This window comes from Tripterygium wilfordii, chromosome 4 (assembly GCF_013401445.1).
Source record: "Tripterygium wilfordii isolate XIE 37 chromosome 4, ASM1340144v1, whole genome shotgun sequence".
Classification (NCBI taxonomy): domain Eukaryota; kingdom Viridiplantae; phylum Streptophyta; class Magnoliopsida; order Celastrales; family Celastraceae; genus Tripterygium; species Tripterygium wilfordii.
Genome location: NC_052235.1, coordinates 15,757,657 through 15,782,532, shown reverse-complemented (window position 1 = coordinate 15,782,532; position 24,876 = coordinate 15,757,657). Strand labels below are relative to the sequence as shown.

At 37.8% G+C, this 24,876-nt stretch overlaps 6 protein-coding genes across 6 annotated transcripts; 2 read left to right on the top strand and 4 right to left on the bottom strand.

The window, feature by feature from the left end:
- Positions 1–1,081: 1,081 nt before the first annotated feature.
- On the top strand, positions 1,082–2,828 carry LOC119997474 (protein LURP-one-related 12-like). The gene is made up of 2 exons (XM_038844522.1): positions 1,082–1,578; positions 2,222–2,828. The coding sequence occupies exons 1-2, from the start codon at positions 1,354–1,356 to the stop codon at positions 2,621–2,623; spliced, it is 627 nt and encodes a 208-aa protein (XP_038700450.1). The 5' UTR covers positions 1,082–1,353; the 3' UTR covers positions 2,624–2,828.
- A 707-nt stretch (positions 2,829–3,535) lies between these two features.
- Positions 3,536–4,790, bottom strand: LOC119997751 (stellacyanin-like). The gene is made up of 2 exons (XM_038844936.1): positions 4,501–4,790; positions 3,536–3,974 (listed from the first exon to the last, which is right to left on the bottom strand). The coding sequence occupies exons 1-2, from the start codon at positions 4,673–4,675 to the stop codon at positions 3,664–3,666; spliced, it is 486 nt and encodes a 161-aa protein (XP_038700864.1). The 5' UTR covers positions 4,676–4,790; the 3' UTR covers positions 3,536–3,663.
- Positions 4,791–8,432: 3,642 nt separating this feature from the next.
- Positions 8,433–9,433, bottom strand: LOC119996249 (umecyanin-like). Its single transcript, XM_038842812.1, has 2 exons — positions 9,160–9,433; positions 8,433–8,897 (listed from the first exon to the last, which is right to left on the bottom strand). The coding sequence occupies exons 1-2, from the start codon at positions 9,326–9,328 to the stop codon at positions 8,581–8,583; spliced, it is 486 nt and encodes a 161-aa protein (XP_038698740.1). The 5' UTR covers positions 9,329–9,433; the 3' UTR covers positions 8,433–8,580.
- A 1,787-nt stretch (positions 9,434–11,220) lies between these two features.
- LOC119997296 (glucan endo-1,3-beta-glucosidase 11-like) lies at positions 11,221–16,164 on the bottom strand. Its single transcript, XM_038844206.1, has 3 exons — positions 15,728–16,164; positions 13,830–14,866; positions 11,221–11,631 (listed from the first exon to the last, which is right to left on the bottom strand). Exons 1-3 carry the CDS (start codon positions 15,780–15,782, stop codon positions 11,551–11,553), a joined length of 1,173 nt encoding a protein of 390 aa, XP_038700134.1. The 5' UTR covers positions 15,783–16,164; the 3' UTR covers positions 11,221–11,550.
- Positions 16,165–18,250: 2,086 nt separating this feature from the next.
- LOC119997490 (thylakoid lumenal 16.5 kDa protein, chloroplastic) lies at positions 18,251–20,985 on the top strand. The gene is made up of 4 exons (XM_038844554.1): positions 18,251–18,766; positions 20,215–20,354; positions 20,482–20,554; positions 20,659–20,985. Exons 1-4 carry the CDS (start codon positions 18,400–18,402, stop codon positions 20,766–20,768), a joined length of 690 nt encoding a protein of 229 aa, XP_038700482.1. The 5' UTR covers positions 18,251–18,399; the 3' UTR covers positions 20,769–20,985.
- A 327-nt stretch (positions 20,986–21,312) lies between these two features.
- LOC119997489 (methyl-CpG-binding domain-containing protein 11-like) lies at positions 21,313–24,461 on the bottom strand. Its single transcript, XM_038844553.1, has 3 exons — positions 24,322–24,461; positions 24,079–24,179; positions 21,313–22,580 (listed from the first exon to the last, which is right to left on the bottom strand). The coding sequence occupies exons 2-3, from the start codon at positions 24,172–24,174 to the stop codon at positions 21,636–21,638; spliced, it is 1,041 nt and encodes a 346-aa protein (XP_038700481.1). The 5' UTR covers positions 24,175–24,179; positions 24,322–24,461; the 3' UTR covers positions 21,313–21,635.
- Positions 24,462–24,876: the final 415 nt, after the last annotated feature.

Here is a 24,876-nt window from a genome sequence, read left to right as displayed (position 1 = left end):
GTTGGTTTTGCTATTCTGAGCTGCTTAAGTTGGAAATCATGTTTCGCTGTCAATTTTGCTAGCGAATATGAATTGTCCGGGTTGTACTCTTTGTCGAAAAGTCAGAGAATTTTGTGAAGAAACTATCATAGTATCATCCCTTGCATCGCACACGTCAAACGACTAATTAACTTAGAAGGCGTAACCTTTTTTGATTTCATACTCCAATCCTACTTTTGCTCTCCATATTCCAAAGCATTCGGATTAGATTTGTGATAACTGGCACTAAACTAACTATATTGTGATGTACCGGGAAAAGAAAACTAACCATATTTGTCATTGCTCTTACCTGTCGTCTATGTTTCTATTACTTATGCTGAAAATTCAAAATTATGTCCGAGATTATGACCTCAACTCTCTCTTTTCTTTTAAGTTAAAACTCCTGCAAAAACAAACTTGGGTATGTAACAGAAGTGCTACCATTTTTAAGTGATTCCTACATTCCAACAGGCAGGAATGTTACTCAGATGAATTTTCTGTTTCCAAAAGTTACCTATGATATGGCGTGTAATGATCAATGGTCGTAGAAGGATTTTGCGTCTCTACTTGGCACTCTGTTGACACTCCGACACTCAAATAAGTATCTTTTTGAAAAGGAATTCAAGAACGCAAGTTTCTCAAATCAATTCACTTTAGAGTGTATACCATAGATAATTTTGAAGATTCCTTTAGGATTGTAGTATGGTTGTTGGGATTGTCATACCTACACGATTTCTTGGTTGTTGGGATTCTAATCACTTGGCCTTGGGTTTCCTATAGAGTCCCCGCCATTCCGTTTTCCTTGAGTTGATTCAACGGAAAGTTTGTATTCCCTCTCAATGTCACCTATTATGCTGATTAGACATGTCATTTTTTCTTCATCCATAATTTAAATCACCTTTAATATGAATACGGTTTTGCATCCATTGTATTATCCTCTTTAGGATCTTTCTACGAACGTTTCTACCCTTCCTCACCCGCCTCCCCCATTTAAACCCATCACCTCTTTTAGTCTGAAAGGCGAGTATCCAAGTGGCCAATTAGACTAAACATGGCATAAAAGTTATTTAGACTCAGACGAAAAATATATATGCACCATTCATTGCTTTTCAACTACTGCAACCGTCATTAGTCATTACATTTCAAAAGGACACATGGCCCATGTCCATCTAATTTAATTCGCAAACAGCCAAAGCAGGTACCCACTTAAAAGGTTCATAATCTTGCACCTTTCTTTCCATATCCAACGCTAACAGATAATTTCCACTTCCTTCTCTTACTGGAGCATTTCGTCGAACACAAGGCAGACAATCTTCTCTGCTACCGTAGACAAGCATGAGTGGAGTTGCGATTGTGGACGAGAGATTCTGCTTCCCAGATGAGACCAACCTCACAGTCCGCAAGACCTCCGTGTTCTTCCCCGGCGACGGCTTCATCGTCTACGACCCCAATGGTGAGATCATTTTGCGGTTCGATTCCTACGGCCCTGATTCGGAACCCAAGCATGAACTTATTCTCATGGACGCCTCAGGCAAGTGCCTCCTCACGCTCCTTCGAAAGGTCAGTCGGTATCAATTCAATTCTCAACAGTTTCTTTCTTTCGCGTGACTTCCGTTACCGATGACAAGAGTGGACAAAAGCTCGACACGTTGCGTCTATGCCTGTGCGAGTCGTAGAATCATGGGCTATACATTTAGGCCCACAGACTGGACCTCATCAATAATTTAAACATCTAGAAAAGGAATAAAGGCCCAAGCTTGCCGGGCTCGTAAAGCATGCTGTTGTCCAATCGGAATTCACTCGAAACCAATTTTTTTCATCATCCCTATTTTAAAGTGAAAGCATGAACTATGAGATATTTACATGTCCAAATCTTAGTTCGGATTGAATTTTAGACGTATTTAATTGACCAAACATGAATTTGTTTATCTGAATTGTCCAATTTGTTCAAATGTCATTCCTCTTTTTAGTTTTTTTTTTTTTGTAACTGAAAATAATACAATACGAGCTTACTATTTGAACATCTGATATGGACAGACGTTTCTCATATGACGATAGGATAAGTTATGCCAAAACCTAATATGTGGTCACAATGATGTTATTCGTGAGAATCAAATTCAGGATCTTTTGAGCCATACGATTTGGCCTAAGTGGTTTATTTATTTATAATTGCTTAATTATTGTGGTTTAATTGATATTTTAGACACCAAGTCTGCATCAACGGTGGGAAGGCTTTTTTGGTGAGAGACTAGAAGGTCAACACCCAATTTTCAGTGTGTATAAATCCTCCATAATCGGACAGTCAAATCTAATGGTGGAAGTTCATGGTGACCCAAGTGAAGAGTACCAAGTCAAGGGTTCCTTCTCTCGACGTTGCTGTAAGATCTACAACACCTCTTTGGGGGCCCCGTCAGATGATCATGTGGCTGAGATTAAGCGAAAGGTGGACCCCTCGACAAATGTGATGCTGGGGAAGGATGTGTTTTGGCTTTGTGTCAAGCCAGGGTTTGATGGAGCTTTTGGGATGGGATTGGTGCTTATTCTAGATCAAGTGTACGGTGATGATACATATGATGATGAGCAACAAATAGATGCTACCTTATAGGATATTTTCTCTCCTTGTATTGCTTATGTAATTTGCTCGGACAATGCTAGAGACCCTCAAACTTCACATCCGACACTCCACATTAAATGTGGGTCTTTTGAGGTTATTTTTTGAGGGTCTCGCATTATCCAATTTGCTCTTCATACAATAAATTTGTGTAGCTATTAGTTTATTTTTCTTTAAGTAATATTATGTTTGTTTTTCACTCATTTTATGTTTTATTTTTGGAAAAATAAAAAACAATAAAATATTTTTGATTGTCATTTTAGAAAACATGGAAAATAGGAAATCACTTGAAAATATAAAACTAAAGAAATACGTTTTCTACGACTAGAAAATGAAAGCACCCATGAAAACATAAAGCGAAAGAAATATGTTTTTTGGAACTAGAAAATGAAAACAAAGAAAACAAAACAAAACAAATGGACCCCTTGTAAGTCGGAGCATTTAAAATATTTTATTTCCTTCTTTTTTACAACAGGAAAACTATTGGTTTTTGGTCCATATAAATCTCGTATATTTAAATCGTCACTTTGTTTTAATTTTTTTTGATAACCGATAATGATATTATACAAATTTATCATTTGAACATCCGATATGAACTTAAACTCTGGTCGAGAGACCCCCACAAATATAAATTTTCACCTAATATTAGGGTGAGTTGGTTAAAACCAAAGTGTGACCACAATAGTATTGTTAAAAAACGATGCTTAATCAAATCTCATAAACATGTGTAGATTGATAGATTGAATTGTGACATTTAATTACTTATTATAAAGTTCTAAGTGATTTTATAAGGATATAACTCCCTCATTTACCTGACAAGATTACCACAACTAGCTAGTACCTTAATGTTGAGTAATTAAACAATAATTAAACCTGTGCTTGAATGCTGAAATTAATTTTAAAAAATCACGTCAATTACTACAAAGTATATTATTCATTCATATGTTGAGAATACACCATTATTAACAATACACACACAAAGAATATATAGAACCTACATATGTATATATATAGGTGGGAAATTCTAATTAAATTTACATATAATTAGTGAAGAATAAAACTGCAAGGGAAGAGATGATCAGAGAGAAGCCACCAAGGAAAGCCAGCGGAGGAGGAGCAGCAGCACCGGTCTCATTGACGTCAAATTCCCCGTCTCCGACAACAAAACGTATCTTCTGGCCTTGTTCGCAGTGTGTGTCAATGGTGGAGATGTAGTAGAAGGTTCCATTTACCTTAAAGGTAACCATAACCCCACTGTTCACTAGAATTGTCCCAAAGTCTGTGCAGTTATCGTAGTAGAATTCAGGCACGTCCGCTGCCGTATCCGTGCCGTTCCAATTGAACACTGTTAACACACACAACAAAAAATTGTTATCTTATCTGTTAATACTTTATCCCACATCGGAATGACACAACCTAACCGAGTGGCAAATAAGTAAAGGTTCAGTTCCTCTCACATAACCAACACGTTTTCTAGGTCTAGAAACCAATGACGTTGGCTCTTCTAACAAAGTCGTGCGGGACTTTAGTCAAAAGCGGGCAATATTAGTTTGTAGTGTTTGGGCTATATTTTCTAACATAGTATCAGAACAAAGACTCGGTACATTTAGACATGACTTCTACATGTCCACTTGTTGGGTTTGACATAACTCAACCCAATCAAATTAGTATAACTCAACCGGATGACATATAAGTAAAGGTCTAGTCTCTATTACACTACTAACACATTTTTTAAATGGTAACAGAGCGAGAACAATAAAGTTCTGCGTGCCTTTGGCCTAAACTAGACAATATTTGTTTGTAGCGTTTAGGCCGGATTTTCCAACATTATCTCTAAGCATGGACAAAAATTCCAAGTAAGAAATTCTTACCAACTGAGTCTCCGATCTGAAATGTCCTGTTGCTAACCCAATCCTCGTAGTAATCAGAGGAATTGTTAGGCGGAATTTTCCAATCCAAATCATAGGTAGCCGCGGTTGCACCGTGCACCATAGCAGCTACAAGGATTAGGCATCCAATCATGCAAACCACCCGAGAAGCCACCATATTCGATCTCAAAAACTCTCAAAATGTGATTACAATCTCTCTTTTGATCTTGTCTTTGTGTTGCTGAAGTTGTTAGTAATCTTGCGTTGCAAATGTTGTGTTGATGATATTTTTGTGTGGGTCTTTGAGTATTTATAGGTTTAATCATATATATACATCCAAATCAGAATGAATGCAAGACATTGACAATGTCAGTGACTTGTAACTCTTTATCTTGTCTAGCCATCCCAGATTGACTGCTTCATTTTGGACCGTGTAAGACAACGTATTATGACTGTACTATAGCCACATTTTACTTCGTCTGGTTAAATTATTCTAAAATATTATGCCTTTAGTTTGAAGTGTTTGATTTTTTTTTTGATGAAATTTCTTCATTAGTTATCTGCTAATTTAGATTTGCTTCTTTAGAAAAGTCTATCGAGCATACCAGAACTTTGAACAAGTCGTTCCATGCGATTTCTGTTTATTTTGCTTTTGTATATAATTGACTGGAGTGAAAATTAATTAACCATCTTTATCTCAGCCCACACGTATATATGGGCGGCTTTTCGATACGGATAAAGATCTGAATTCGATGACAAATTTTGTCTAATTTGGATTGGGATCGACAACAATGGGATTTGACCCATGTGTCCAAAAAAACAAAACATAATTTTAGGTCCTGTTGGTATCACTTCAAAATATTGTGAAAACAAAAATATAAAACAAAAATTTTGATTTAATATAAGATCTTCATGCGAGATGTTTTGCAGCTATGCTATTGATTCATAGAAAAAGTCAATGCCCGAAATCAAGCCTAGGCCCAGGCCCGACCCAGTCCACTCAAGATAGACTTGGGCACGCAGCTTGGCCCAGGATCAAGCAGACTCATAGCCCAACCAGAAAATAGCATACTCCAAGAAACACCAGGGTTCGGAGACTGACTCGGGTAGAAGCTGAACCCAGGATAGACTCGTGACCCTGCCAGGATCGACCCGGGCCTGTAGCCTTGCCCAGGACTGACCTGATCCCAAATACCATCCGGAACAGACCAAACCCCGAAAATTGTCCAGGGCTCGAAACCCAACCCCGGGATCGATCGACCCTGAAGACCGTCTTGGGATCAACCCAACCTCGAATATCATCCCGAGATTGACTCGACCCTGAAGCCCGCCCTAGGACCAACCCGACCTCGAAGATCGTCTAGAGATTGACATGGGGATCGTAGTTTTTCCTTAGCAACCCGACCTCGAAGCCCTCCCCAAGATCGACATGACCCCAAAGGAGGCCCTGAGATTAACCCTACCCTGAAGCTCAACCCGACCCCAAATCCTATCTCAGGATTGACTTGACCGAAGACCTTCTTGGGATTGACCCGACCTCGAAGCTCACCCTAGGATTGACCCAACCCCAAAGACTGTCCAGAGATTGATCTGACCCCCGAAGCCCGACCGAAGATCGACTTGACCTTGAACACTGTCTCGGGATCGACCCGACCCCGAAGACCGCTACGAGATTGAGCCAACCTCGAAGCCCGCCCCAAGATTAACTCAACCCCGTAGCCTGACCCAGGATCGACCCGACCCTAAAGCCCCAAATTGACCCGACTCCGAAGACCGTCCTGGGATCAACTCGACCCCGAAGATCATCCCAGGAATGACTCGACCCTAAAGCCCTCCCCGGGACCAACCCTCCCTAGAAGACGGTCCCGAGATTGACCCAAGGCCCTTAGCCTGTCATTCGTAAACCAACCCCGAAGCCCACCTCCTGATCGACCCAAACCCGAGGACCGTCTTGGGATTGAGATGACCCCGAAGTTTGCCCCTGGATTGACCCGACCCTGAACCCTGCCAGAGATCGACCCGACCCTGAAACCCTGCCCGAGATCTATCAGACCCTGAAGCCAAACACATGATTGACTAGACCCTGAATACCATTTCTGGATTGACCCGACCCAGAATCCCGTCTCAGGATCGACCCGACTGAAGACCTTCCAGGGATTGACCCGATCTCGAAGACCTTCCCGAGATCTACTTGACCTTGAAGACTGTTTCAGGATCGACCCGACCTCGAAGACCTTCTTGAGATTGACCCGACCCCGAAACCTGACCCGGGTCCGTAGCTCGTCCTGAGATTGACCAAACCCCGGAACCATCTTGGGACCAACCCAACCCCGAAGATAGACCTGGGCTTGAAACCCACCTTGAGACTGTCCCATTCTTGAAGATCGTCTCGAGATCAACCCTAGCCAATAATCCATCCCAAGACCGACCTAACTTCGAAGACCATCCTACGATCGACCCGACCCAGAGGATCATTTTGAGATCGACCAAACCCTGAAGCCCATCCCAGGATTGACCTGACCCTAAAGACCTTCTCGAGACCAACACATGCCCGTAGCCTAGCTTAGCTAGGGGCCAAAGCCTGGCTCGAGACCAACCCAGGCACGAAGTTTGGCCCGGGATAAACCCACGCCCAAAGCCTGGGTCAGACCCAACCCGAAAATGCGAAAATGAGAGAATGGTTGGTACGTATGTCATGTGAGAGAGAAATGAGATTGTTGTGTGTGGTGTTTTAAACCATTTTTTTGTGTTTTCAAAAGTCTTGAAAACATGTCGTAGGTTCTCATAAAAACGAAAACAAAAATCACAAACAAACACTATTTTTTTATTTTTGTTTTCTATTTTTTGAAAATCAAAACAAAAAATAGAAAACAATATTAATACGAAATAGGGCCTTAATTTAACATTTTCAAGTGGGTCACCCTTTTATTTATTATAATTGATTAGGCTCATAATTCCTCCGTTGACTGTAGATGATCAAAATGATAAGAATACAATATTTGATACCGTACCAACAGTAAAGAACACGACTTTCTTGTCCAGAATCCATTAATAGCGATTAGTCCAGACCAAGACAAAACTGATAGCCAAATCTTGACAATTTGATGTCACATTTTGATAATGTAATCCAAACCCAATTTAATTAGCAGATTTATTCCGTACAAAAATGAATCAAACTCTACATAGCTCAAATCATACTTCTAGTACAAAATTGCAAGGGCAATGGACAAGAAGCTGAGGCATGTGACACCAACAGAAGCTGCGGAGTTTCCAGGTGTGGTAGGAGGTGTAAGGCCGGCAGCAGAGAAATGGGACTTCTAGTAACTTTGGCGTGTGAGAAGCTGAGACCACACAAAACCATATTGACTACATGCATTTACAAAGTCAATGCCTTGCTTGTTAATAATTTCTTATATTAATGGCAAAGTGCTTTGCTTTAACTAATAAATTGATTGATTGGGTGGATCATGACAAAAACAAGTCTCAAGGGAAATAGTAGGGAGAGAGAGGTGTGAAACAAAAAGAATTGTTCAAAATCTTCTTTGTAACTTTGTGTTTATATTTCATGAAAAATATTGATTTCTTTTGTGGAATTTGGTTAACACAAAATACAAGTGCATTGGAAGATGAAAATAAGCGGCATACAAGTTTATGTATAGGAGTTGTATACTTGTATTTGTTATGTTTGCTTTTCTAACTCTTTCCACTAACCCACAAGTTGGATAATTTTGATGTTTATACTAAATCTCACATCGATCCAACATAACTCAACCGAGTGGTTTATAAATAAAACTCAATTACTCTCACATTGAAGACGCGTTTTCTGAATCTAATAATCATTGGCGATGATCCATGAAAAAAAAAAATACGCGGGCTCGTGACCTAAAACGAACAATATCTTCAATGCGTTTGACTAAGATTTTCAACAAAATCTGTTTACTCTATAAAAAATAACTGTTTTTATTCAAATGGAATCTGATGAGCATATAAATTCTCAAAATACATATCAACTACACAACAATAAATCCGATATCAAAAGGCAGCAATGTATGAGAGAAAAATTAACAGGCAATCACTAAATAATCAATACAAGAAACCAATGGCGATGGACGTCAAGGAGACGAAGAGAGCAGCAACAAGAGAGGAGGCTGCGCTAGAAGGTGGTGGCGGGGAGGTAGGTGAGGGTGCAGTTCCAGTTCCATCAACATCAATCTCCAATTTCTGTCCGCTGGCACAGTGGCCGGCGATGGTGCAAATGAAGTAATAGTCAGTGTCGTTGGTGAGAGTGATTCTTGCCGGTCCGGTGTTTGTTTGATTGATGGGGTTTGCTGTGTTGCAGCTTTCATAAGCATCATCTGTCACTACAGCCACATCATGCGCTCCGGTCGCAAAGTTGAATACTGCAAACAAGGTTAACATTATAAACTAAGGTAAGACCAAGATCATCAAATATCAAGACTGAAAATCACGAATCGAATTGGCATAACCCAACTATTTAGTTTTTTAAGCAAAAAATCTACTATCCCAGGAGAATAAAATCGTGTGGGCTCATACACAAAGATGACAATATTGATTTGTAGTGTTAGGGGTGAATTTTCTAAAATCAAAGAAGCTATGAAATTTAAAGCAGCTCGGCTCGTTTAAAAAAACGAAATCACTCACCTAGAACATCACCAACGGAGAAGTTTTTGCCAGAAGCCCAGGTGGAGTAAAAAGTGTTGGCAGAAGGAACCACCCAGCCAGTAGAATCTCCTACAACGTATTCTACTGCTTGTGAATTTCCTACAATGGACCCTGCCACCACCAACAACAAAGCAAGAACTGCTGCCATATCTGCTCTGTTTCTTGTGTTCTTGAGTCTCAGGTCGCCCCTGCTAGCTAGCTCTAGTTTTTAGTGCTTGGAACGGTTTGTGGTGTTTGGGTGTCAGTTTATGTATGTATAGATGAATATATATATAGAGATTGAAATGGTATTGGAAGGTCAAAAGAAGCAGGCCAAGTCGTTTGGAGTACTTTCCGCGAATGGAGTAGTTGTTGAATGGGCATTTGTGGGACGAATATATGGTCTACAATCTCTGCTTTTTCTATGTCCAATAGTTTATTAAAAAATTGATATTTATTTTCATGTTCACCTAACCTTTATTTTATTTTTATTTTTTAACCGAAAACGATACTATATAACTTCAACTCAAGGTAGGGTAGTTTGAGCACAAGGGTATCACTCTCAGTGAGAATCGAATTCAGAAAATTCTGAATCCATATAAATTTACCCTAAAAAAATTCACGACTAGACTATCACTCAAATGCTAATACCTAATATTTATCCAAATCGATAACAACTCTTTCTTCGCGGTCCATCCATTTTTGTGTGTGAAAGCTAGATTTGAGTCCCTTTGAGATTTGGAGATTTGTAAAAGATTTGGCAATTCTGCTTTTGTTCCTTTGCATATGACCAATTAAAAGGCCGTGAGTGGATGAGGGCAAATTTCAAAACAAAAGTGTAATTTTCAAGGTTAAATTGTAATTTAGAAATTCAATGGGGGCCAAATTGAAGAATTTCTTTAGAGACATTGATACAAGACTCTCTCTTTACATGAAGTCATGAACTATTTATTTGGGTGTACCCTATATAAATTTATCAACCCGCACAAAAACTCACAAATTACACGTGTCAATCTGTAAATATTACATATAAATTAGAAAAGAATCAAACCCACAACTTAATTTTTTTTTTTCTTGATATGGGACGTCATGGTTGCATCTTTTTTGGAAGTAAAATGACCTCCTCCTAAATTCCAAATATTTGAATCGTCTCTACCTAATATGTATAACCATAGATATTTAAGAGACGTAGAAAATCAATTTTGAGAAAACTTTGTGGTGCATCTTTTTGTAGATTCATGCAGAACAATTCGGTGTGTATATATATGACACCTGTTGATGACTAATTATTATAATATAGATTTCATTCTCTAGTCATTTCATGATACCTAACCTTATGACTCCACAAATTAATTCGTCAATGCTTCACATTGGTGATATATATATATCATTGATAAAGAAAGGGTTGGAAAGTTCCAACTTGAAAGTGCAAAATCTATTCAATTCAAACCCTTTTGTTAATGGAACTTCAAAACACGTCTTGATCACAATTGAATTGACAGTGATAATTATACGTAAAAAAAATCTCTCTCACACACAAAAAAGAGAGAGAACATTCAAAGACGGCTTCCTTTTCCACTAATGTCATGAAGCCAAATGTCATCGATCAAGTATGAATAAGAAGAAGAAGAGTAAGAAGTAAGAACTCTTCCCTATAAACGCGTTGACTTTAAGCACCTACCAAATCCTGGAAAAAGCATTTTGTGAAATTGCATATAATGTCACGTGGTTTTTGCCGTAGGGCGGAAATAAAGATCGATTCGTTAATTCATGACAAAACCAACATAATTTGGAATTTACCAAGAAAGCTTAAAATCCATTAGGAATGATCTCTTCTTTCTTTTCTTTTTTTTGCCGAAGACAATTACAACTTATAAATAGTAAAACTGTAAAACCCTAATAGACATGAGATTATCAAAAAGTACTAATAATAAAGAAAAATCGTTTCAACATCCCAATTTCTTTGAAATGTCCTAAACAGTTCCTCTCATGAAAAACCCTTTTCGCTCCGCCTAGCCCTATCACCCTAGGGCTATTTTAGTAGAGAAAGAAGACTTCATAGAAGCAGAAATATGAAGAAATAAGATACCTTCGATGATGCCATATAATATACACAAATTTGCCTTAAAACGGCTTAAATCAAGATGTACTTGAAAATTGGAAATACTAATTTTACTATGAAGAAAGGGTTTTTTCCCATTGAAAGTTGTATGCATTTGCTGAGATATATAAAAATCAACAGCAACTTCAGGAATGTTTATTTGAAGTTCAATAATCAATGGTGTATATGCTCTGAATAGTGATGCCGAGAGGGTACCATGTCAATGTGTCGGCCATGTCAACTTCTGATAGCTGGTTTAGTGCCTGAAGCTTACTCACAGACGCCCAAAATCATAAGAGCAGAAGTTGTGCCACTGCAGAGATTGCCAACATGAGCAGAGATGAAGGACACCAATCCCGTGCTCGAAAAGCCTGCAACAGTTCAGAGAACCTCATGGATAATTTCTTTTAAGTGATATTTAAAAGTTTTTAACACATAAAACACAATGATCAACAGCAGCTTTACGTGCAAAAGAATGACAGCGATATCAGAAAACAGCAAGATAAATTATTGAAGACCATGATTCTCCACACCATTTTCTAGCGCAGATTTTCTGAACTAAACTCAACCACAAGCATGATTAGTAACAGCTTAAGAGTAACACATAAAAAATAAATGGTCAGTTAAAACCATCATTTAGTCTTTTACAGGAAGAAAAATATCATCGATAAAAGCACAAGGTGGTGCCACACTGGTACAAGCAATTATTAGATTACAGATCAATTACGTAGCTTCTTCTTGCAGGCGAGTTCAATTAAATGAACCTTTTAGAATGGAAACTTCCAGTCCATCACTTCTCTATTTCATTCCAAAAAACTCAACATTATTTTCCGCAACTTTAGCAGGTCTTTTTTGTCACCAACACAGAGGATAGTAAAGTAGATTTTTAAAGCAGCCAACCCCACAACAAATTTTGTCTCGAAAGTTCACTCTATACCCCAAAGTCATACATCACAGATAGATCACATAGAAACCACTCCCACAAAGATTTCTTCTTTCCAACTAAACTCACTCACTATGATACAATCTTCTTCTCATATCAACTGAATAAACATTTCGTACCAGTGAACACCAAATGCACCTCATACTTTGCCAGAATGAGCTAATCCTGAGTTCACACCGTAGTCATTTTAACAGGTTAGAGAAGTCAAATAAAAATGTCATGCAGCGCTCTCAATTAGTCAATTTACACCTTCACTGTAGGCTTCTCTATACTAGAGTGCACTTCTGAGAATGAATTGTAAATATTTCACTTACTATAGTTACAAGCAATGATGAAAGAGCAATTCAACAAACAACTATCTTCAGAGAGAGAGAGAGAGAGAACAAAAGAGAAAGTCAGCTCTACAATGAAACTGTAAAGCCTCAACTGCGATGTAAATTTTTTCAATTATAAATAGTTAAGTTTTTGTGTCAATAGCCACGCATGTTTAATCCAGCTTATTATTGACTTCAGGACAAAAGTAAAAAGTAGTTATTAGTTTGGGGTCTAAAGCTAGCTCAGCACTGGCACAAATAGTTTGTTGGGTGTACCTTTATGGTTTTCTGTTCATAACCACATCAATAGTTTTAAGCAACTTAAAAATCAAAAGGGAAGTGATCTGAAAGAAAACTGATAATGTTGAAGAAGATTTTTGTCACAAAGAGGTAGCAAGTTAGCCATAATCAGGATGCAGGAGCCCAGTACACAATACTCTAATTTTTAGTCCTGCCTCTTTTCATGATATTGTCATCAGTGTCTAAAAGATTGCAAGAGATGAAAGATATTTGTGTTTGGCTGGATGGCGCCAGCTATACATTTATAAGGTTGGAAAGCTCAATGCAATCGAGAATAATTAGGCCAGTAACCTCCTTCGTCGAAATGCTATATTAGATCAAGACCCTTACCGGAGGCATTTCTTAAATGAATACTCCCATCCACAAGTTGCAACTTGCAAGATCAAGGCTGTGCATTTCTTAAGTGAAAATTCGATGGCTTTATGTCCTGTACTGTAGGAGTTAACTTGCAAGTTGCAATGATGGCTACTCTAGTTGCTGAGGCAAGGATGGTGGTGTCAAGCTAGGCTATCGAGTCCTTTAGTGAGTCATGAAATGATAAGCAAAAATCTCTAAACAATGCATTATCAAAAGTGCATCATTTGCCTCTTGCAGTGGGTGCAGAATAGCACACTAATGTTCTGCTAAAACATAAAAACATTTTGCAATAAGTCGTCTTTGTAAGCTTCTTTCATTTACTCAAAATAGACGCAAAGTATTCTTTTCCTGTTTTCCTCCCCTTCTATTAACCAAATAAATTAGTAACTCCTGGATTCATGAAACAGAGAGGTTGAAACTAAAACATAATAACAAGCTCACAAGGCTAGTTTTATTCCTCTCTTCTGGTACAATTAATATTGCCCCAAAATAATGTCATAACATTTCATTCTCAATGATTAATCCCCAAAAGTCATGATGCTGACGTTATATTTTTAAGTTAGATCTCCTAATGAGCAATCTTCAATCTTCATCCCCAAAAAAGAACCATCTATTCTAAAGACATATTTCAAGGGCGTGGTGAGAACAATCATACCTTCAAAGAAAAATGCAATGAACCTGCGGACGAAGATTTAAGTCCCCGAAAACCAATATCATATGAAATGCTCCCATCAGCCTTAAATAACCCAAAGTTCTTCTCAGAAGTTGCACCAGTCTTCAAATTCTCATTAAATGTTGCAAATATATATGCTTTCACCACATTTTTTGGCCTCATAGGGGTTCCTTTCTTCTTTGCTAGCCTTTTACGCAGGTTATAGTTATAAGTTCTTGCATTATTCACCGTAGCTGCAGCTTCATTACTGTCGCCATGTGAAGCCCAACCCGTCTCTGTAACAATGACTTCCATCTTTTTAAATCCAGCATCCTCCAGAGCAGCATAGGCTGCATCTATCTGAGCATCAAGCAGGTTATCATAATGGAGACCAGAATTTGAATCACGGACCCCCTGAGTTGGCTGGAAAAGAGCGTAATTAATATCAATGTCGTTCACATTATACATGTACGCAAGGAATGGATATGCATTTAAACAGAAAGGGGATCCGATTTCGGAGAAGAACTCCAAGAGAGGCTTCATATATTGATCAACACCTTCTTTGAATACACAAGCAGAGGGAGGGAAGGAATTAGTAAAAACAGCCTGTGAATGAGCCGTCGTAACCTGAACTACTTTAGTCAGGCCAAGCTTCTTTAAGGCATTGTAGATATTTTTTACAGCACCCAGAAGTTGTCCCCACAGTTCGTTTTCATTCCCCAGAACTTCATTTCCAATAGCAATCCCACGAATATGTGTATCAGGAAGGAATGCCTGCACATTCTCTTTAACCCAATCCATGGCATTACTCTCATTGGCACTCATGTCTTTCACATATCCATTTGGAAGTCCAACCACAAGTTCGAGTCCAGTCCCACTAAATGCATTGAGAACACTGTGATCAAAGTCAAATATCCGGACATTCTTTATCTTTGCTGCTCGAAGAAGTGTAACGACTTCATCAGGTGAAGGGATGTTATCCGCAATCCTTCCATAATTTATTCCATATGTTCCAGTGAAAGCATGCACTCTCAAGCATTCTGCCGCACATGAATGTAAAAATTCCATTAAGCGCATTACTAGACTGCTCATAAAAAGAAAAGCAGTGCATCAATAGACACTACTTTCAGCCACCAATCATAGTTGTAAAATTACAGCTCTCTTCCGCCCAAGTGCAGAAAAGTCAAGGATAGATGATGAAATTCTGAAGCTATGGAATACTTTTGTGGAGTCACGCAGTAACACCAGAATGACCACTTCAAAATTAAATTAAATTTACCATCATCTTACTTGATAGATCAACTGTGAGGCAATAGCAAGTAAAGTTAACAAGAGAAAGGAAATCCTCACAACACTTCAACTAATCTCAATTCTTTCAAACTGGAAAGAGAGATGAAACCAATTGTCAAGCAGAAAGTTAATACTCCAAAAACTGCAAACTATGCCCTAGCAATATATGGGCATACTTGAGAAAGATGGGATCCAGGAGAAGTCCCAAATCAACAGAATTTAGAGTTACCAGTACCCCAAGTTCGAAAATGAGTACGAAAATAACCCCATGTACAACCATAAGCTTTATCGTCAAGAAGAAGGGCCAAAAAAATATGATCTATGTCTATCAAGCAAAAAGAGAGAACAAATAGCAAAAATCAAATTTCAAATTAAACTTTAAGAGCAAGGCAGCAAAGCCAGCTGCCAATTTTTTAACGTTAAATAACAAAAGTATAAGATCAATTCAATGGAATTTCAACAAAAAATATAAAGCAAAGAAAACACAAACCCACTTGCAAGAACAAGCAACAAATTATGAGATCAACACCCAAAAGCAAACAAACACAATTGGATTCAATAACAGAATCCCAATAAGCCCATAAAATACACGAAGGGAATTGAATAAGTACCGATGGAAACAAGGAAGGGAAGCAAGAACAAGTGAAGAAACCCAACACGTTTCATTGCCTTATTGACTGATCTGAATCCAACAACTTTTCTGGGCAACGATCAGCCGATAAATCACGTCGATGAGAGCAATGCTTCCTCCTTATGTGATATTCCATAACACCCACAAAAAGATTCGCTTCACTTTTGTTCAAGGACTACACCTTTATCCTTCCCCATACTATACTCTCTGTAACTTAATTCCCTCTACAGTCACTCTGACTCTGCAAAATTTTGGTTCCTAAATCTAGTTTTTTCTTGCTCAAGTGATCTGATCAAAACCAAAAAGACCAGGTTTTTGGCGGTCGTTCTCTATAGGAGATTTTTAGTATAAAAAGAAAACACAAAAGGGTTTTGGGTTTTGATTAATTCTTAGGAGTTTTAGTGCTTAGCATCCTTGGCTTGCTTTTTTTAGCAGATCCCTTTGTTTGCTTATTATTCGTTGGTCACTGTTTCGTCACTCGTTGACTGGACTTGTATTTTTGGAATAAAAAAAATATTCCTCCTTTTTTATTTTATAAATTTATTGCAAAATTGAACAAACAAGTTAACAATTGGGTTGATTGAATTTCTTTTGTTTAATTTTCTAGTTAATTTGGCATTTTCAAAATCCTGTATGTAGTAATAATATATGAGGTTCTCCGATAAGAACGTTTTTATTAGGGTTTATATAAGTACCTTCTCTTTTAAACCCTTAGATCCGACAAAATGACTAAAACTAAATTTGATTTAGGAGTTACGGGTTAGGGTTTATGATTCGTGGTTTAAGGTTTAAAGTTTAGATTTTGAAATTTAAGATTGTTTAATCAACTTTAATCTCAAATATTTTAGAATCTATAAGCTTAAAAGTATATGTACTTGTATAAATTTCAATAAGTATATGGTCTTAGTCTTCCTTGATATTTTCTATTTTGAAAATCTTCAAGTTTGATATTCAAATAGCTTCAAAACTCTTTTTAAAATTTAAACAAAAACTAATTGGATAGAAAGCATTTAATTAGAAAAATAAATTCGGTTTTAGTTATTAAAAAAAAAAGAAAAAAGATTAACAATTTGATGTTTCTTTGAGCTTGTGTACTACGTACCTGTTTGTGAAAATGTCTCAATGGACCTAGCAAGTAGCAGAGCATGAAAGAAAGCTTTTTTGGTCCTCCTTTTGTATTTCTTTTTTTCTGCTTTTTTTTTTTTTCCATGCATCAATTGACACGTACGTACATGAACAATGTATTGATAGAATATGTCTTGGTGGAGTTGATTTTATCGAATTGGTGGGAGTGGGACATGCAATGGATGGAGAAGGTTGGCAGATTGAACAACTGTAAATTAGAGAGGAAGAAAAATGGTGGAAACAGACAAATTCCAACAGATTGGGTCGGCAAGTCAGAAATGTTGCTTATTTCTATTCTTCTTTTTATAAGCGAACATATATCAACAGTCTTATGGATTTCAATGATTTTTTTTATCCGAGCTATGTGAGATGGACGTACACGATATTTCATATGAATCATATGGGTACATGATTTTTCATAGATCATGTGTGTCCATCTCAACATTTAAAATAACTTGAACAAAAAATATTGAAATCCTTAGATATGATAGAGAATAACTGAAACAGGATGCAAACTTAACGTTAATGGAAATGAAAAAACCAAATTATGGTAGATTAGCTTAGAAGTTACAACAAAAGTGTGTTCCCACCTACCATCAACTGCCATTTCTGTTTCTTCTTTTTCTAATCTTTTGCTCAATCTTTAAATTTTCTCCTTAAGAAAACAAAGCCTTACCCATTAAGTTTGTAATTTCTCATCTAAGTAAACCCATTTTCTGCTATTGTTGTTAATTGTGGTAGTGGCATAAAAGGAGTAGCTTTAGAGTTGGCTTGATGAGATACTAATTAATGGGTGCTGCGCTATTAAGGTCAGCTTTTTGTGTGCTTTTGTGTTACCAACTGCAATGACCCACGTAGAGGAATAATTTGCTTTCTTTTCTTTTACAATCTCTCTTTTGGTATATGCATAAAGCGTGGTCATAAATAAGGGATTCTTTGTTTTTTCTCAAAGCGTGTTAAACCAACTACACCAAAATGAGGCACCCAAACCACATTGAGTTGAAGAAAGCAATGAATAGATATTTTTTTCAACCAAAACTACCCTATATAAGCTTAGTATCCAATATGGATCTAATCTCGAAAAATATGCATGATTATAAGAGTATTGCTCTCACCAATATGAGTTATGATATGAGTTATGTGGCTTACAGAGAACCTTAGTTGATTTCATTCATTTGTCAAATTTGCTGGGATGAGATGAATCTTTCTAGTTAATCAAGTTTTACTCATTAACATTCTCAGTTTAGCATTTAGAGAGAGAGAGTGTATAAGGATCCAAACACTAGAAAATTTACAGGAAGTAGCATTGATATCCGGGATCATTTCATATATTTTTTTTGGTGGTATGGATTGAATTGAGAGTTCTAAATATGAAATGACTATAACCCCCTAAGCATTTGAAAAATGAGTGGATCAGATTACAGAATCCAGCAACCTTATCCTCTCTTGATACAAGAAACTGCAGCATACCCTCTTAGTTTTTCCCACAAAAATTACCAGAAAAATTTCGTTTGAAGGAATTCAGGAATGGCATCAACATTTCTGTCAACTGCAAACACATTCCTCCACTCCACCTTGTCATCTTCTTCAACATCTTCCTCCTCCTCCTCTTCATCTTCTTCTTCAACTGCATTAGTTTGTCCAGATGTGAAGAGAAAATTCACACTTTGCAAGGCAATAATGTGTGATTCAGAACCTTCATCTTCTCTAGGGGTTTTAACAAAAAGGGGATTTTCTGTTTGCTTCATCACCAGCTTATTCTTCTCATTGGGTAGTGCCAAGGCAGCAATTTTAGAAGCTGATGATGATGAAGAGCTCTTGGAGAAAGTGAAGAAGGACAGGAAGAAAAGGCTGGAAAGGCAAGGAGTCATAGATTCATCTAAAAAGGAAAAAGGTGATTCCTTGTTTATATATAGAGAGAGGCTGACTTCAAAAAAATGAACCCATTTGTTTGTTTTGGCAGATAATTCATGTTTTCTTTTGGGTTCAATTGACATTTACCTAGCCATATATGGCGGAAACCCAAGTGATGGAATACATGAACTTTGCACTGTAATTTGATGAAAGTGATTTGGAGGCATGGTTTAGCAATAATGTGGTTATCAATTTTAGGCTACAATTGAGTTCTAAGGGTTTTTAGAGTCAAGAATGGCATTGCCATGTCTGGACCAGAATTGAAATTCAACTTAAAGCTGTAATCTAAAGTTGTGGAAATGGATTGCAATCAGTGTTTCAAGTGGTGCCATAGTGTCAGTGTTTAAAGTTGTGGATATTTGATTCACTTAAATCACTGGCGGGCGTAAGTAATTGGGTTGTTGTGATGGGAGGGTGATTGATTTGTTTGTTCAATATTGGAATTCAGAATGGTTTGTTCAGCTACCTGATGATCTTTCTTCTGCAGTAACAATTTCAAACCCTAGTGCAGTCATTCCTGTTAGTCTGCTTTTGAAATTTCTTAAATTCAACGCTCTTGGGTCCAGATTGTTTGTTATATCTGATGCTTTTACCTTATGTGACGAAACAATCAGTTGGTTGCTTATCAGGAGTCATCTATTCAGGCTTTCAGTGCAACATTCTTTAGCTCAATTTGTTGCTGCTATCTAATGCCTTTTCCTATATGAGGAAGCGATCATTTGTTAATTTCTTTTGCCTAAAACTTCATGTTTTCTTTTGTGATGGAATACATGAACTTTTCACTGTAATTTGATGAAACTGATTTGGAGGCATGGATTAGCAATAATGTGGTTACCAATTTTAGGCCTACAATTGAGTTCTAAGGGTTTTTTTTTTTAAGTCAAGAATGACACATAGCAGTGTTTGAACCAATGCGGAATTCAAACTTGAAGCTGTAATTGAAGTTGTGAATAATGGATTGCAATCAGTGTATCAGCTGGTGCTATCATGTGAATGCCCGGTCACAGTTGCTTGTGTATATGCTACATTTGATTCCACTGGAAGATTTGCTTGTGTATCTGCTCGGTCAGGGCTGTTGTTGAGGGGAGGTTGATTGATTTCTTTGTTCAATATTGGATGATTTTAGAATGGGTTTTTGTGCTACCTGATGATCCTTTTTCTGCAGTAACAATGTCAAACCCAAGTGCATTCATTCCTGTTAGTCTGATTGTGTTGGACATTCTGGATCATTTTCAATTTGTTGAATTCAGTGCTCCAGAGTCCAGCATGTTTGTTCTATTTGATGATTTTACCTTCTGCGATGAAACAATCAATTGGTTGCTTATGTGGAGTCATCTATTCTGGCTGTCAATGACATTCTGTTGCTTAATTTATTGCTGCTCTCCAATGCCTCGACCTTATATGAAAAAAAAAACCTTTCCGTTTCAGGTTACTTGCAGGATGCTGTGTACCAGTTGAGCAAAGTAGGTGAAGCCATCGACAATAAGGATCTGTCTGCAGCTAGTTCTGTTCTTGGGAGAAGTACTGATACGGATTGGGTCCAAAAGGCTAATATAGCCTTCACTAAGGTAGCTGAGGAAGTGGGGTTTTCTTATGCATTCCCAGAAAGAATCAGTGCACATCAGATTTCTCTACATTTGCTTATTCCTACAAACTGAATTTTTTTTTTTTTTTGTTTGTGATCCTTCTCAATAGCTGAGCTCCAGTCCCGACGAGAAAACTCAGGTTGAAGTGTTCAATTCCTCGCTTGCTTCCTTAATATCTTCAGGTTTGTTAGTCCTGTCTGCATTACACAATATTAGACCGCGTAATTAAGTGGTAAGTAGACGATTATGGCTCGTACAACTTACGACTGTTGCTTTCGGTTTGCAGTTACAAGCAAAGACATTGAATCCTCCAAAACTGCTTTTGTGTCATCAGCCACTGCACTTGAGAAATGGAGTTTCTTGTCAGGGCTTGTTGAACAACTTAAGGGGCTCTAAGAGTGTCAGGCCATTGGTTTTAACTTTATGGAACTTGTTCAAATAGAAATTTGGAGTTCCATTGCTTAGCCTTTCCTCATATTTTTCCAGTGTTCTCTAAAGTCCGAGATCAACAGGCTAAATTTGCCATAAATTTTGTTGTGATTGTTCTTTTACATTAGTGAATTCTCCTATTCTGACACTAAGACATGCAGAAACATACATCAATGGTGCTTTATAGAGCAGGGTTTTTTTTTTTTTTGATAGGCTATAGAGCAGGTTTTTTAACAAACGAGACCTTAGACTGCTATAATTGACAATGCTGAGACAACTCTAACGCCAACTTCTGGCTGCTTAGGCTGAAAAAAAATGCAGCAGAAACAGATTTGATGATCTGCTTGGCTTCTGGCTGCTTAAACCCAGTTCGTTCTTCAATTTCCTTGGCGAACTGACAATCAACGATTATTCAGTCAACCAAGCAGCACACTCTCAACAAAAAGGCAATACCAGTAATTGGCCCTGCAGCATATTCAAAGAAAACCCATTCACCCCAACAGCGAGAGAGAGAGATAGAGAAGCAATATAGAATTACAAGGTTCTCAAATGGTCAACTTGTTTATAGCTACATGATAATACAACATTACTAGTAGTCTAGTACAGGATATCATAACAGTTACTGCAAGCTACATGTTAATACAGTACAACAAAAGCTACATTATACACCTAGTCTACAACTGCATACATAAATGTCTAAACAAACAATCGATACTACCGTGATCAACATCAGAACTACTATCTGAAAGGCAAGCAAGATGTGATAGAGAGAAAGAGATTCAGTTAACTAAGGTTGAACCTTGTTGACATCGCCTCTTCGGGTGCCATTCTCAGTCACTTAACTCCTTCCGCCTCCTTGCTTGCCTCATCAACACCTGACTTACCATGTTTCTCATTATTGCCATCTAGTGCTTTCTCCTTCAGTTCTCCTGATTCAGGAGCACTTCTCACATGTTCATCCTTTTCTTCCCCAGCCTTCTCATTCTGCTCTTCTTTGGAAATATCTGTACATGTTTTGTCCTGTTCCCCAGAGCCATGCTCTTTCTCTGTCACAACCTGTGGTTCCTCATGCTTCTCTTCAGCCTTTTCACCCACTACTTTCTCATTTTCATTATGCATCAATTCAGAATCACCAGCTCCTGTACCACTTTGAATCCCTTTAGGGTTATCTGGCTCAGGGTCAGGCTTTCTTTCACCTTTTTCAGCACCATTTGATGTATTAACATCTTCTCCCTTGGCTTCTTTAGAAGAAGCTGCTTCTGTTTCAGTTCCAGCATCTTGTGCTTCATCTTTACCATCTTGATTTTCCATCACAATATCCTTTTCCACTTCTACATCAGCACTATCCTCCTCTTTCTTTTTAGCCTCCTGTGCTTCATCTTTATCATCTTGATTTTCTTTCACAATTTCCTTTTCCACTTCTACATCTGCATCATCCTTCTCTTTCTTGTCAGCCTCCTCCATGTGTATTTCTTTTGGCTCTTCAGTTCCTTTGGGAGCACTTTCTGTTCGTACACTATCTTTCTTAGTAAGTGATGATCGCCTTCGTTTCTTTGGGGGTTCTGGTTCTGGTGCAGGTATGGCCTTAGCCTTCTCACTGATCCTAGCTGATCGCCTAGGGGTTTCACCAGTGCCCCAATCAAACTCCAAAGTTCCTGGGCCACCAGGGTGTGCTTTCAGATACTGATCCAACTGTCTTTTGCCACTGAATTCCTCGCCTGTTGGGGCAACGAATATGATCTCGTTTTTCTTGGGGGTCCCACCTTTTTGGGGGAAGAACTGCCAATGAACGCAACATCAGCCTATATCATCAACTCAAACAACAGCTAAATTCAGAGAACGACGTACATAGCTTCTCTAATTATGTAATGGTAAAGGCACTAATGACAGTAAAAGGTTAAAAGAAACATAAATAGGAGGATCGAAAAAATGACAAATACAATCCTCTATCTAGGTATCTCGTGCCCTTTAATTCGACTTCTCCTTATCTTTTCCACCGACTTCAATGTATAAAATAGTAAAATAAGGAAAAGACGGATATTATTCCAATAATTATTACTTTCTGACCCTTTCTTCCCTCCTTTCAGTTCTCCCTCCTTCACCTCCACGATTTTCTTCCAAGATACAGAGAGTACTTGGTGCAGTGACACACATAGAAGCCCAAACTATAGATAAAATAAGAATCAAAAGCCAAAATATCCTAACAATAAGGATCATAACATGCATATAAAAGCCCAAAATTGCTACACAGAATAAAATCCCATCATAGTGTGTGAATATCGTCATTACAGTGACATCCTGAGATGAGATCGGTAAAAACCCACCAGAAACTCAATCCAATTCCACAAATAATGTACTTAACTTCTATTCCCACCAAATCAAGATCTGGGACCAAGAGTATGCCCTTTAATTTTGAGGATAACTTATAATCATGCTGAAAATAGCAGAAAACAAATAAGACTAAAAGTGGTCTGCTTCAACATTTATATCTAGTTGAAATCATAGAATGCTAAAAACATATATTGAGCAATGTTGAGTATTATCCCCATTATATGGAATCAAGAAAGATCACACTGCATATTTATAAAACAAATCAAAATGTTGAGAATTTTATAAGCATGTAACAGCCCCTTTCTTCATATTTCCAACTGCTAAAATTAAATGAAAATAGAAGTATAAATGATTGAACAAGAAAGAGATTATCCCTTGATACCCTTCTACAGAAACCCTTACTAACAAACCACTACTGCTTCGGATTAGAAGAGAACATCGATGATAACAACAACAACACAAAGAAACAATATTGATAAGAAAGCAACACCATAAATTTCCAAACTTAATTCATGCAAATACAGAAAATTCAACTTAAATTGTAAGTTAAACGACATAATCACTCACAATTGAGCACCAATAGAACAGCAACCACAAAAACCCTAGCTGAAAAAACCATCACTCCACAGAATTCTACCAAGAAATTCAACAAATCAACACAAGCAACCAAACCAACGAGCAACTCAAGAAATTTTAGTATCATTAAACCACTCAATTAGAACTATTTCAACACAAAAACCCTAGCTGAAAAAAGCAATCACTCCACCAAATTCTACCAAGCAATTCAACAAATCAACACAAGCAACCAAACTAACGAGCAATTCAAGCAATTTTAGTATAATTAAATCACTCAATTCAAACTATTTCAACAAAATTTGAGATTATACAGAGTACTAATGAACGGGATGTTATAGTGACACGGAAACACAGAGCAAAAAATAGAGACCTTTTTCTTCCAACCAGGAGGAGCAGGAAGCTCCACAGAGAAATCCTCTTCCTCTGCACTCTCCTTCTCCTTCTGAATTTCCTCCAAGCTCGCCATTTCACCTACCAAATACATGTAAAATTAAGTCTCAAAACACCACCATTAACAAAGCAAGCAAGCTGGAAAGAGGTGAGGAAAAAACTCAATTTGCACTTCCCCTCCCTTTATACACATAAACATACACTCATATACACATAATTCTACCTGGGTATGTCGAAAAAAGGAGCCTTTGTCGCTGAATTTGCTATTCTTGTACTGGTGATGACGTTTCGAAGAACAATGAGGGAGAGAGCAGCCATACATCAGCTAGCCGCTTGTGTCGAGTATCTTAGTACCTGACGGTTGCCTGTAAAGTTGGCACGTGTCCTTTTCCTAATTAGGGAACGGTTATGATCGTGCTGTCAAATATGTCGGTAAGCGATAATCCCGTAATACTTTCCCTTTTTGTTTCCTCCACTATTTCTTTCTTTCTTTTATGGACCCTAAAGAGGCCTTCACATGGGCCGGTTCCTAGTGGGCTATTCTAAAGCCCATATAGAAAGCTCTACAAGACTACAACAGACTGTAGTTTATATGGGCTGGGCCGAAGTGGTAATAACTAAATAACGATTAAGTTGGTGAAATTGAACTCTCAAATGTAATTGGTAAGTTTTATTTGCACCCCACTATTTTCAAACCACACCCCATTGTATCTATGCTCCATATTTGTTGTGAAAGTTAGAATTGTATCATTATTTGCCTCGGCTTCATGATGCTCAT

What these genes read in the sequence shown, in the direction of transcription:
- LOC119997474 (XM_038844522.1), top strand. Translation starts at nt 1,354, where the DNA reads ATGAGTGGAGTTGCGATTGTGGACGAGAGATTCTGCTTCCCAGATGAG. An exon ending in TCCTCACGCTCCTTCGAAAG is followed by an intron (nt 1,579 to 2,221) that starts GTCAGTCGGTAT and finishes TTGATATTTTAG; the next exon opens with ACACCAAGTCTGCATCAACG.
- LOC119997751 (XM_038844936.1), bottom strand. Translation starts at nt 4,675, where the DNA reads ATGGTGGCTTCTCGGGTGGTTTGCATGATTGGATGCCTAATCCTTGTA. An exon ending in TCAGATCGGAGACTCAGTTG is followed by an intron (nt 3,975 to 4,500) that starts GTAAGAATTTCT and finishes GTGTGTTAACAG; the next exon opens with TGTTCAATTGGAACGGCACG.
- LOC119996249 (XM_038842812.1), bottom strand. Translation starts at nt 9,328, where the DNA reads ATGGCAGCAGTTCTTGCTTTGTTGTTGGTGGTGGCAGGGTCCATTGTA. An exon ending in CTCCGTTGGTGATGTTCTAG is followed by an intron (nt 8,898 to 9,159) that starts GTGAGTGATTTC and finishes CCTTGTTTGCAG; the next exon opens with TATTCAACTTTGCGACCGGA.
- LOC119997296 (XM_038844206.1), bottom strand. Translation starts at nt 15,782, where the DNA reads ATGAAACGTGTTGGGTTTCTTCACTTGTTCTTGCTTCCCTTCCTTGTT. An exon ending in TCCCTTCCTTGTTTCCATCG is followed by an intron (nt 14,867 to 15,727) that starts GTACTTATTCAA and finishes CATGTGCGGCAG; the next exon opens with AATGCTTGAGAGTGCATGCT. An exon ending in CATTGCATTTTTCTTTGAAG is followed by an intron (nt 11,632 to 13,829) that starts GTATGATTGTTC and finishes GAACTGTTGCAG; the next exon opens with GCTTTTCGAGCACGGGATTG.
- LOC119997490 (XM_038844554.1), top strand. Translation starts at nt 18,400, where the DNA reads ATGGCATCAACATTTCTGTCAACTGCAAACACATTCCTCCACTCCACC. An exon ending in TTCATCTAAAAAGGAAAAAG is followed by an intron (nt 18,767 to 20,214) that starts GTGATTCCTTGT and finishes TTTCCGTTTCAG; the next exon opens with GTTACTTGCAGGATGCTGTG. An exon ending in TGCTTCCTTAATATCTTCAG is followed by an intron (nt 20,555 to 20,658) that starts GTTTGTTAGTCC and finishes TTCGGTTTGCAG; the next exon opens with TTACAAGCAAAGACATTGAA.
- LOC119997489 (XM_038844553.1), bottom strand. Translation starts at nt 24,174, where the DNA reads ATGGCGAGCTTGGAGGAAATTCAGAAGGAGAAGGAGAGTGCAGAGGAA. An exon ending in CTCCTGGTTGGAAGAAAAAG is followed by an intron (nt 22,581 to 24,078) that starts GTCTCTATTTTT and finishes GTTCATTGGCAG; the next exon opens with TTCTTCCCCCAAAAAGGTGG.